The sequence below is a fragment of the Fulmarus glacialis genome, unplaced genomic scaffold, assembly GCF_000690835.1.
Source record: "Fulmarus glacialis isolate BGI_N327 unplaced genomic scaffold, ASM69083v1 scaffold966, whole genome shotgun sequence".
Taxonomy (NCBI): domain Eukaryota; kingdom Metazoa; phylum Chordata; class Aves; order Procellariiformes; family Procellariidae; genus Fulmarus; species Fulmarus glacialis.
The window spans coordinates 36,723-49,482 of record NW_009217316.1 but is presented as its reverse complement, the minus strand read 5'-3'; the positions used below and the strand labels follow the sequence as shown (position 1 = coordinate 49,482).

General features: G+C 38.8%; 2 protein-coding genes across 2 annotated transcripts in view; one reads left to right on the top strand and one right to left on the bottom strand.

Moving 5' to 3' along the window:
- TAX1BP1 (Tax1 (human T-cell leukemia virus type I) binding protein 1) overlaps positions 1 to 7,509 on the top strand; it is a gene marked incomplete at its 5' end in the record, with an annotated part of 30,298 nt that extends 22,789 nt beyond the window's left edge. Inside the window, 2 exons of the mRNA XM_009579607.1 lie at positions 5,638 to 5,723; positions 6,378 to 7,509. Of these exons, the coding sequence (XP_009577902.1) occupies positions 5,638 to 5,723; positions 6,378 to 6,579 (288 nt within the window). The remainder of the gene's footprint in view (positions 1 to 5,637; positions 5,724 to 6,377) is intronic.
- Positions 7,510 to 8,617: 1,108 nt separating this feature from the next.
- JAZF1 (JAZF zinc finger 1) overlaps positions 8,618 to 12,760 on the bottom strand; it is a 32,388-nt gene continuing 28,245 nt past the window's right edge. Inside the window, exon 3 of the mRNA XM_009579606.1 lies at positions 8,618 to 10,968. Within this exon, the coding sequence (XP_009577901.1) occupies positions 10,792 to 10,968 (177 nt within the window). The 3' untranslated portion in view covers positions 8,618 to 10,791. The remainder of the gene's footprint in view (positions 10,969 to 12,760) is intronic.

Here is a 12,760-nt window from a genome sequence, read left to right as displayed (position 1 = left end):
CTGCCTTTACTGTCTGCATTTACTCTGAGTTGTAGACCAAGTAAGAATACATCTGCAAATGCATCAGAATTTTTGTTTAACTTTGCGGTTGTGTTCTGATTTTGTTTCTTCCAAAACTGCGTTCCTTGGGAACGGGCTCTTCCATGCATTTGGTTGACATGAAAAAACATCAGTTTTGTATGACTCGAAGACTTTCTGGAATTCTTCATAGCTTTGGCTTTTGGAACTCTTAGGCCAATTAAACTGTGATTTCTGAGAGGGATAAGCTCGTCTGTGTTGATCATGCCAGATGAGCATGCACACAGTGGTGATTTTGTGTAGAATACTTGACTTGCCACAAATTCCTGCCGTCGTCTACTCGGCACTAACTTTCCATTTGCTCATGCTCCCATAATTGACCAAAATATAATCATTTGGAGCAAATAATTTCTAGAAGCAGGTATGTACGGGAGAGATCCATAAACAAAACATATATATATTTTTAATACTAAAGTGTGTGAGTTTTAGAAATGTAGTCCTGATTACAGTTGGCAGTAAGCCTAGAATAACTATCCTGAGACTCTTAAACAGTGTTGTTAGTCACAGTAAATTTGTGGGGGGTGGGAGGGTGTAACTTTTGGCAACTGGCAACCAGGTCAGGATATTTTTTGAGATGAATCCAAAATGGCCTTTCTTCTAGCAAAAAAACTCATTACACTTTATTAGCCTGATCTTATCCTGGCAGCCAGTTACTATCTTTTGTATAGGATAGACATAAAAGGAGCAGTTGGTATCCAGGTAACTCTTGGGAGACCAGACTGCTTGCAGAGGGGTAGTGAGACCTAAAAGAGTTTGTTTGATTTCACTCACACAGCAGAGCTGAATCACAGAAAGAAAACATATGTACTCTTCTTTCCAGTTTACCTGCACTATACATTAGTGGTGTGGCTGTTCATTTATTGTTTAAACCTTAAGATGGGTATCACTTTGCGTACTGTAGCATGTTAAAATGATCTGTAGAAATCAGAGACAGGGATTGTTCAAGTCTATGGTTTTTGTACAGTGTCACACGGCTTTGTTTCTAATTTGTTTGGCAGTCTTGGAACTGATTACAATTGTAATCATGAAAGCAGTACTTGAGACAAAATTGGTTAGTTTTGGTAAAACTAAGTGAGTTGCACTTATTTCTGACAGTTAATGTCTGGCTTTCCCTTCTTCTAGTGGCAAACCCCCTCTTTTTTACCATGTTTTATTGTGTAATACTATATTTATCTTTGATTCATATAATCTGTGGAACTCATTGTGGCAATTTTAAAGAGTCAGAGTTACAGTCCAGTGATACTAGTCATGATGTTAAAGGCATCCTTTATAATTCGTTAACCTAGATATCTGAACTTCTGACTTCAGAAGGCCTGGCATTTGTTATGCTACATAACCACTGTGCCAACCTGTGGTGGGTACACGCTATCAGACTCTTTTCGTAAGGAGCTGAGGCCACATATTAACTGTGTTACATCACTGCAGGGCACTGTAGAGGTCTTGGACTAAGTATGTGCAGCAGTGTCCCTGGTTATCAGTCTGGAGTGCAAGAAAGCTGGCTCTGGGTCTACACAAAGGGCAGATTAAACTGTCCCTTTCTCGAAATATGGAGTATGGGCTTCTGTCCAAATAATTTGGATGACTCAGCTGTGGGATCTTGAGGGTAAGCTGATGCCTGTGCTTAAAATACAGCATAGGCTGAGCCATTGAGGCCTGGCCTCCCGGCAGTTATTGTCAAACTTTCTATAAAGCAGCTTCAACTAGCCTTCTTATTTTGGCTTTTGAGTCTTCAGGGGATGGTTTGTTTTACATGGGAGAGTGACCAGTTTTTAAATGTCAGGTTGAAAAGCATATGTAACATAATTTGTAAGAATAAAGAATGTATCATTGGTTATAGTAGCTGGACAAAACTGGGCACTAAATGATTGTGAACCAAGATGAGTAAGATCTGTCCTCCCTTCAGATAGTTCTGTTTTACAGGGTGCACTTTAGGAATTCTGTCCATCTGAAATGACATAAATAGACAGCTGTTGGAGTCCAATATTATGGGACATTTTCTGTGTTTTCCAGAAGTTCCAAGTTACCCCAGGGTAGTGCATGAGAATTTTTAGTTATTGGTGATTGTATACTGTTTAGTGTAACTTGTACTTAGAATAGCTGTGAAATACTCTCAGACTAAGATGAAGTTCTCATTGTTACTGTTTGACAATTCTTTAATTATACAGTAATCTCTGTAATAGCCCTTTGAGGTATGCTCAATATAGATTTGCATTCTTCTTGTTTGGGTTAAGCATAACAAAACGTTAAGAATTGATCTTTCTTTATATACTTGGCCAAGAGCAAAAGTACACTGAAGAGACAGACTTTCTGTATCTTAAGAGCATAGTACCAATACATACTTAGTATTGTCATTCTTTCTTACATGGTGCAGGGGTCAGAAGCTACTCTAAGGAACACACAGTATGATTTTTACAATTAATTGAACTGGGTCATGAGAAAGCTATATCCTTAGGACATACCAAACTTAATGTTACTTTGACATCGGAAAAGCCTTTTTTTAAACTGTTAATAACTTGTGCTTGCCTTTTGTTGAAGCTAGTGCCTACAAGGCAGCAATGCAGGATAGCACATGTGCGCCCATGTAGAGGAAAGCATCATACTCTTTTCCAAATCAGTTGTTCAGAAAGGAATGAGGAGCAATGTTATATTTGTACATGATAGGGTATCACGCTTGCCAGAAGCTGAAAGGAAGGACAAAAGATGTAAACAATTTTATCTTACCAAGTGACTAGTGGTAACCCAAATGTTTTTAAAAAAAAAAAAAAAAAAAAAAAAGCGGGGGGGTGTGTGGGCAAAATACTGAACAAATAAGTAAAATAACTAGAGTAAATAATGTGAAAAACCCGCCCAAAACAAACTGAAAAACCCCCACCCAACCTATTAACCTGTTAAAGCTTTATATAAGGTGGACAGACAGTGCTGAATTTTTTAAAATAAATTTTTAAAATGGCAAACCTTTGTATAAATCCGTTTGCATTTTGTTGATTCTAATTAAAATCTTTAGTTTCCCCTCGACTGTGTAGTACAGCAGAAATATGCATGTGGGGAAGCTGATGCTAAAGCAGTCTACTTCTGCTGACACAGCTAATATAAATGGATGGAGGGCATTGGTAACATCAGTTCTACTTGAATAATGCGTTATATGAACATATTTCATTTGCCACTCAGTACATTTTAATCATAGTGTAATGCGTGCAAAAAGACCGAGAGGTTTCATTTTCTGATAGGGTAACTAAAATTTCTGTGGTATTCTAACATTTGTATGGAAGACAGATTACTTCAGGAATGATGAGTTCTGTGTTCTGTTACAGTTGAGCATTCAGCTTAGCGGTTTCTTTCGGGTCTGTGTAAAGACCCTTTCTAAAAGTTGGGTTTTGTTGAATACATGGATAATTTTGAATGGGAAAAGAGACCCTTCTGTATCATGTTAGCCACATAATTTTGGTTAATGCCCTTATATACCAAGTTAATATTTAGTATTGGTAAATCCTGACTTGTTATTCAACTAAAATTAATGACCCTTAATATAATGCATTTGTCATTGGGTCTGCTAATCTATCCTAAACAAAGGTTGCTTAAGGAATTTGAGCCTGAAGAGCCCTTTCACCAGAGAAATACCTCATCCACCTTGTCATTTGTAACCAAGTATTAGTAAGTGCTGTGACAAAAATGCCCTGTGTTCAAGAAGTAACTGAGTGACAAACAGTAAAGAATTATAAGAAAGTCTTTTCTAAAGGATGTAAATGTTAATTAGGCCTGTGTTTGTAGTGGAACTGTTTTTTTGAAGGAAGATGCACATTCATTTTCTCAGATAAGTCCTGGTTTACATACAGTCTGGTATTCAGCAAATTTGTCATGTTTTCGGCACTATATAAGCTGTAGCATTGTAGCATAAGAGTACTTTAAATAGTTTTTCTGCTTTAATACCTGCATCCTACCACTTTTGTGACAAAAGGAACAAATAATATTTTAAAACCCATATGCCCTTTTTACTGCAGGTGCAAAGCAAGCAAGTTAGGAAAATGTGTCTGTTGCTAGCATCTGTCACAGCAAGCCCCACTAGCTGCTTAATGGAAATGTTAAATGGTTGAAACGAAACAGCTGTTGTCAGGAGAACAACAATATTGAGGGAATCTTCCCATCCTGCCCTGTTTCCGTTAACTCTTCGTAAGGACAAAGTATGTTAGCCTAAAAATGAAATATGTTTGAATATACGTATTAGCTATCTGTATGAAACATATAGCATGTATGATGTTGTATAGGGTCCCTTGCACATCCAGTTTTGAAGATCTGCTAGATAATTCGTAATTCTTGCATGTAAGGCGTCTTTGAGATGAAAAGGAAAATGAACTAGGAGTTGGAGTTTCAAAAATTCTGCTGAATTTATCTGTATTCCCACCTTGAAATAAGTAGGTTTTGTGCTGCGTTATCTAATAGCAGAATAGAACCGAGATGCTGTATAATAGTTTTATACTGCATAAAGAATGGGTTTACAAACACAGTTCTGATTTTCTTCCTGCTCTCTTATTTTCCTTTTGTTCCGTTTTCTTCCCCTAATTGTGTTTGCTTACATCACTGTGCTTATTTAAATCTTAATTCGTAATAGTGTCATCACAGAATAAAAAACCCAACCCAAAAACCTGCAAAACATAAGTGCCCTGACCCCTTGCTTGTCAGAAGGGGACTCTCCGAATCCAGTCACTGTAGGTATTCTTCATTTTTCTGCTTGAGAATTTCCCATTGCAGGCAGGTTTCCTTCTTCTCTTGTGAGAAGTGAGGAACAGCCTATTCCCTAGAGGCCGCCCTGCCTCCCTAGCCTGATAGAAGCTCTGAGGCAAACCTGCTTGTCCGTCAGCAGAGCGATCCTCATCAGTGCCTGCTCCAGCTGTTTATGTGCTGTTGGTGTCCGTGAAGGGAGAGCACAACTGACAGAGCTGATGAGAGGAAGCAGCCCAACAGGGCAATTTAGCTGACGCGCCTGACGGCAGCGTGAAACGTGCGACGTGCTTGGCTGGCGAGAGCGGCATGGGCAGATCACTCAAAACTGACCGCTGGGAGGCAAGCATGTGAATTGAAATTAATGTCTTTTTTTCCCCTTGCTGAAATTTAAATTGACAGATTTTTAAAGTCTGACTTGACATTCTATTGTCTAGAATTTATTTTTGAGTTTTAGCTCTCAATAAAATGCTCTTATGGTTTGTAGCGTGACGCCCTGCATTCAGTTTAACACAGGTTTTTCTGTTCCGACTTAGCCCCCAGGCATTAACAGTGAGGTGACCTGCATTTCCTTGGTTACTGTGTTAGCAGCAGCATTCTAGCCGTACTGGCAGAGATTTCTGCTCTAGGTACATGGTCAAAAGGCAGTCTGTCTTTAGCTTTTCATGTTCATTAATCACCTCTCCCTTTTGTACACTGGAGTAGAACTTACGCTGCAGAGATTATAAAACGAAAGGTAAATTTCATCCATGTTTCTGCTTGATAACAAAAACATTTGGAGGGGAAAGAAAAAAGCTATTTCTAGTGGGTGGTATTTAAATTTTTTCCTTTGTTTTTTAATAGGATGATGACAACACTGTACCTTCTGCTCCTGATCCTCCAAGTCTTCTCTTGCATGAACGTGGAACAGGTTTCTGCTTTGATTCCAGGTAAATGTTCTCTTTTACTAGTCTTTAATGGCATGGATAGGTTTCTGTATAACTGCACTTCTTTACTCAAGGGATGGAGATGGAAAACTATTAAGCATTTTCAATGAATGTTTGGTTTACGATTATCTGTCAGAGAATATGCTGTTAGACTGGGTAGACTATTTGTGTTATACCTTATTTTGACGGAATGTGGACGATTTCTTCAGTAAATGAATGAATAACTTTTGTTTTTTCCCCTCTCTTTCCAACCTAATTGTGAACCTAAGTTTAGAGCTTTTATAAAGTGTTATGTTTGCTAAGAGCAAGCATTTATGAGCAGAGAGAGTGGTTTCCCATGAAACTGCTTGGCCATTAAGACATTCAATAGATTCGTATTCAGTGGTAGCTGGAATTATGTCAAAATTATGTTGCTTTTAAAATGCCAGGTTATTTTGGAATTCCTGTGTAAAAGTACGTTAACTGTATTGAGCACTTTCAGCAAAGACCTTTAAATTAACTATATGATACTTGCTTAGATACAAAGTCTGCTCAGATTTAAGTTTGCCGTAAAGCTCTTAATGTCGGTGGCAACAGGATCCTACTTTTTTATTTTCGTTTGCAATAACAGATTAAATAACTGGTTCCTTTTTTCTTTCTCTCCACCTCGTCGTGAAGTTTTGACGTGCACAAGAAGTGCCCTCTTTGCGATGTGATGTTTCCACCTAACTATGATCAGAGCAAGTTTGAGGAACATGTTGAGAGTCACTGGAAGGTGTGCCCCATGTGCAGTGAGCAGTTCCCGCCTGACTACGATCAGCAAGGGTTTGAGAGGCATGTTCAGACGCACTTTGATCAGAACGTATTAAATTTTGATTAAATACTTTGTTTTGCAGTGTAGCTTAAAAACCCACAACTTCGAGTAGTCCACCTACAGAACGAGAACAGCGCAGCTTTTCTGTAACAGTGCAAACTTCTATTAAAAGCTCATGTACCTAATGGGAGCTGTGGTAAATCGTGGCTGTAAGCTGCTATTGGGTTATCTTCTCTCTACCTAACATTATACTAAAAAAACCCCACGAAACCCCACCTTGTTGTGTATGTAGCTATTTATGCCCCTACTTAGTGGAATTTGTAAGGGGACAGGAATGACTTAGCCTCAGAAAAAATGAGACCAACTTCATGATGCTCTTCAGCTACATAAAAATGCCACCAAAACACCTAGGGTTTCCTCTTGACCGTGGTAACTGAGGCATGATTAAAAATGTAATAAAGATGTTTCTCCTAGCAAATTTGTGTAGTTTTTCTTTGAGTAATAGTTAAATCGGAAAGTTACCTTACTTACCCTATGAAAATACAGTTTTCTAGTACATTTCTGAAACGTAGATGCATGTACTGTGAGATTACATGCTTGCAACAAAAGGAATGGCAAATACTTCAGTTTTACATACGGAATGTTTGCCTTAAGGGATAATGTTAAGTACGTTATACCGTAAGGCAGTATTTTTGAGTTGAAAGAAACTGCTGTGCTTAAATGCCTAAAAGTAATTGTTTAAAAAAATCATTGCCATTATGTTGCAATTGCATTCAGTAGAAAATATTGTTATATTTTCACAACAGTGAATTGTGTTCCTTTTGGCTTAGGGCTTTTAAAACCTTCTGCATTTTAACTTCATGTATTTCTTTCCAGTAAGTAAAAACATGTGTGTATATCTAAACATTTTATATTTACTTTAACTGTATTAAGTATATTTGCTTTCCACTTGTTGTACAGTAGTCTTGTTACATTAAAAGCAAAATTATTCATGGAGTCAGTGGTCCTTTTTTCCAGCTGCTCATTTTGAAATAAAACAGTTTAGGCTTTACATAGTTACAGTAAATGATGTTTCAGCTTTGTATGACAAAGGAACTGTTGCTCTCATCTATTTATGTTCTTTGTTTGAGAGAGAGATGTGGCGATTAAGGTTTTGAGTAGCTTCTGTTGTCTGCCGTTCTCTCATGAACACATGCAATATCCTGTTCAATGCAGGATTTATTAAAAGCTGGATAACGTAGATAAATGGCAGTGTCGTGGGCAGCAGCTACTACATCAGTCCTCGTGTTCCATTTTAAGTCTCAGATTTTTTTTTTTTTTTTTTTAACTATGAACTTGCACAGCAAGAGATGGTCTGAGGTAAGGCATGGAAGTGCTGAAAGACTATTTTGTCAATTTTTTTTCTTACCATAACTCAACAGCTTATGAAAACAGTTAGGACAGGCTATAAAACCGAAATATTATTATTATAATTATCATATTATTGAAGACTTTACGATGTCTCAGAGGTTGGTATCCCACACAGGCAGGACAACCTCACAACCCAATTGTGCCAAAGCAGGAACTTCTCTTAGATGTGTGTGTAGACAGGGAGTGACTTAAAAAGTTTCCCTGCTAAACAGCCACCCTGACAGGGCTGCTTAAAATAACCTACCCTGTGAGTTTGCAGGTGTGTCACAGAAGCCAAATACCTCTACCACAATTAAAATTAGAATTTTAATGATTTCTCCTTTCATAGCGATAGCCACTTCACTTCTGAAAACCTTTAGAAGAAAGGTGACCCATATCCTACCAATAAAAGGGGGCTCCTGTAGCACCAGTACAAATTTTACCTGGTAACCTGAGCTCTGTTGCGATGTTGGAAGGAAACAGCCCGTGAAATCTGAAATCCTTTTGACTGATTAAATCAAAATACTCTGTTTTTTTTTTTCCTTCAGGCTGTAACATTCTATGTAATTTTATGCATTAATGGTGTAGTGCTTAAGTTGCTTCAGGTGTTTACTGAATACGGAGTTTGATGATACCAAAGTAAAATACACAAATAGAAGACTATATACAGCCCAAGAACTTAACTCTTTAGGTTAGTAACGAGTAAAGAGCAGTCTTTTTAGGTCAGAGGCAGTTTATTTTAAATGTGATTTGATTTACATTTATAAGCAGCTTTCTTGACAGGAATTCTTTAAGTTGCCTTCAGTTCTAAAACAAACCTCTGTCGCTTTCAAACTTAAAGTACTTTGTCCCCAACAAAACATATGAAAATATAATTTAAAGCACACTTTTCACAGACACAGTACAATACATTCACTATACACAGTATAACAAAATAGTCCCATCTTTACCTGTTTAATAATACTGTCACAATGAATAGGTAAATAGAAACTGGAATTTCATTTTTATAGTTGAAAGGAATTTACATGCAACAATGACGTTTTACGACTGTTTAGCTGTTGAACGACCTTACCCAGCCTGTAGTTTCTTGCACTAGGAGCAGAGCCAAAACGTGTTTGTTGCCAAAACTGCAGAAGGCAGGCAGCGGCCACCGGGGCCTTTGTGTGCCGGTAACCCTCACGTCTGGATCATCCTTTAAACCCGGCCGACAGCACCGTGCAGTGCAGCCACTGTCACCGCTCTAGGATTTGAAAAAGTGATGTTTTATTTCAATTCAGGTGTTCTAAACACTTCTTCATTAGGATGATTCTGAAGCATTTTAATGAGACATTTACTCTGCTGGAGAATAGGTAATTGTCATCCTTACAAAGTTTTCCTTTAAAGCTTTGGAAAAAATTAAAGGGAAAGCTCACGCCTCCTTTATTCGAGCTTTCTTTTGCACTTCACAGGAACTAAGCAAAGGCGATGGCTGTGTGTAACGCCGCGAGCTCCTCCCTAGCCACCCCTCACCGCGTGAGCAGTGTTTCTGGGCCGGGGCAGGGCGGGGGGTGCCCACTGGAACGCCAGGAATAGCACTTGTGAGAGAAGGCGGCTCAAGGCAGGATGGTAAGTGACAAATGTTCAGGTATGGTCCAGACACGAAGTGCTCTCATGTTGGCTTTTGTTTTAAGTCAGTCTCTGACCACCTGCTGCAAGAAGCACTTAATCTTCAATAAGGCTCATATGTCATATTTCAGCAAAATTAATTGTAAAGCTAAACAGACACTTCCAAATGGAATGCACTGACCTACACTGAGAAGCAAAAAAAATGCACAAAGAAAATGTCAAAGTACAATGAACATGAGGGAGAGGCATTAGAAACTCCCTTAGCACAAATAATGGACCTCCTTAAACCATGCGTAGAATTTTAAATTTTTATTTGCAACCACAGGCACATGCTCGTACAGTAGTTGCAAGAATTGGCAACGCATAAAACATTAAATCTGTTGGCAATAGAGAACTACAAAGTGCTTTAAACCTTCATCTGAGATGAAGAGAATTGTTTCTCACACACACATAAATTTGCACTTAAGTATTTCCAAGTGTCTTTCTAACAGATAGTTCAGGGGTAAATATTTAGTTGGACTGGGATATTGGTCCTCAAAAGTTTGATGGGCGTGAACATAATATGACATCTTGTACAAAAAAAAAAAAAAAGTAGTAATTTCTAACACTAAAGTGATTGTTTACTAGTTCAAATGGCAAGATTTTCAGCATTTCCAGAGGGGAGGAAAAAAAAAAAAAAAGATTTGCAGGATAATACAAAATACAGCAAGCACACCTTTTTATGTATGTTATTTAAGTATGAAAATATTTTTAGCATATTATGTTAAACATTCTTTCTTATTTATATTTCCATTACCTAAAAGACTTGCTACTCCACTGATAACTCCATTATGTAAGGCATGTTAACTATAGTTTGACGAGGGTTGTATTCTTTTGGTTTTGCACACACATTGACAGATGCATTGAAAGTCTTCATCACGTTACAATCTTGAAAGGATGTCAGTGCCAAGCTCTCCTCCTCTTGCTCCTATTCAACACTTCAGTACAACTAAATACGCAACGCCCCCCTAATTTTTTTCTGTTTTGGAGAAAAATGTTCTGAAGAACCTATAGCTTTTATAGCACCTTATGTCAAAGTAATGAAAATGGGTATGATGATTACATGTGCAAATGTACAAAATCATTAACTCTACAAAGATACATCATTCCAAAATTACAGAAAATTTTAAAGCATGCATTTAATTTTTTTTAAAGGGTTGCTGAATGCTTCCCCTGAAAAAGGTGGCTGTTCTCAAAATCAGCAACTGCTGGTGAGGATTTCTTGGCACATTTGTGACCAGCATGTTATTGCTGCATCTTCCTGATAATCTCAGCAGACACGGGGGGATGGAAATTGATTGTGTGGTGCCGCAGGCCCTGAGCTGTCTTGTAACTCTTTCCACAGCGACATTTGAATGGTTTGCGTACGCGGATTTGCGTTCTGTGGCCGTTCTTGGCATGGTACTTTATACCGTTCACATTCTGCGAGTGAAAAGGTAAAATGTTAGTGGTCAAGTGGTCTGATAACGGCTTGGCTTCCTGTTAAAAAACCAAAAATTGATTAACATTACAGGCAAAATCACACAAATTGCTAGGAACTCCCACTAGGTGTTAGGCTTTCAAGATACGAGGTGGGACACGAAGGAGAATAATCTGTGCAGTTCTAATGCATGAAATTTGTCTGCCTGGGTAATCCTGATTTTTTTATCTCCCAACGTATGGCATTTTCCAAAAAACACCATTTAATGGGCTCACACAGAGATGTTCTTTGCTTCCTGACTTTTTTTTTCCATATAGCATTGACAAATCTTATTCAGAGGTTCATTTACAAGCAAACAAAGAATTGGCATGAAGATTCGAGTCACACTTCTTCAAAAAGCTGAAGCTCCCCCCATGGTATGTTTGTTCCGTTTTGTGTCATTGTTTCTAGATATGTCTTTAGGCACCAGCGAATTCTGATAGTTTACACATTGTCTCCAAAGAATTAACTGCAGGGAACACTTAACTTTTAAAGAGTTACACAGGGCACTTAGAAGCCATCTTCAAAACAGCTATTGTTTGGGAATATTCTACAGCTACAACTAGAGAACGGATCTCCACTGTAGTTTGGAGAGAAAGAACAAACAACAGCACCACCACACACTCACCCCGATATTGGCACAGTCAGGAAACAGGCAACACTTTTGCTAGATTAATCAAGAACCTTACTAAACATAAATCAAAATCATACCCCTGTCCTCCTTTGCACATCTTTCTGGCAGAAGTGGAAGAAGCTGTCGTGGTCTCACTAAGTATGTGATACTGCTTTATCTAGGATTCATCTTACTAGAGTCTCTCTTATCTGCTTCCACTAAAAGAGCTTGGATTTTGGATAAGTAAGGAAAGGCAAACTGTCTTTCATTAGAGCTTCTCCTAGGAAGAAAAAAGATGCCAAGACAATTTGGGACGAAGGCACAGCTCTGAGGCTCTACTGTGTCCTCTCTAAAGTTTCCAGAATCGTATCTCAGGATTTTTTTAAAACTATTAAAAAAAAGACAAAATCGATTAACAGCATGGATATTAATTAACCCACTAAATTAAAAGTTTCAGGGATTTTGTCTTGGCTGGTGTTACACATAACAAAAGTCCCCTTGGCTCTTTCTATGCAGCAAGTTCAGTTTTATTAATGTGCAGCTTACAGTAAGAGGAAGCTCCAGCTTGGAACTCACAGCAATTACACAAGTTAGACGATTTTTTTAAAAAAAAAGAGAAAAAAGAAAAAGCCTTCAGTAAACAGAGCTACAACTCCTAAAACTCTATACATCAGAAAGCAAACCCCAGAAAGGCACGAGGTTAACACCTTCAATACCACTCTCCTGCCAACACTTCCCTTCTCCTCCCCTACCTCCTAATCCAACTTCTGAGTCAGAATCTCAAGTGTTATGTCGCACTCCTGAGAAAGTCCCCCTGCCTGCTGCCCTCCACTGCCCTGCTCTAACCCCAGCTCACAGCAGCCAGCAAGGGAAGTTCCTGGCCTGTATCAGAAACAGTGTGGCCAGCAGGAGTAGGGAGGTGATCGTGCCCCTGTACTCGGCCCTGGTGAGGCCGCACCTCGAATACTGTGTTCAGTTTTGGGCCCCTCACTACAAGAAGGACACTGAGGTGCTGGAGCGTGTCCAGAGAAGGGCAACGAAGCTGGTGAAGGGTCTAGAGAACAAGTCTTACAAGGAGCGGCTGAGGGAATTGGGGCTGTTCAGCCTGGAGAAGAGGAGGCTGAGGGGAGACCTCATCGCGC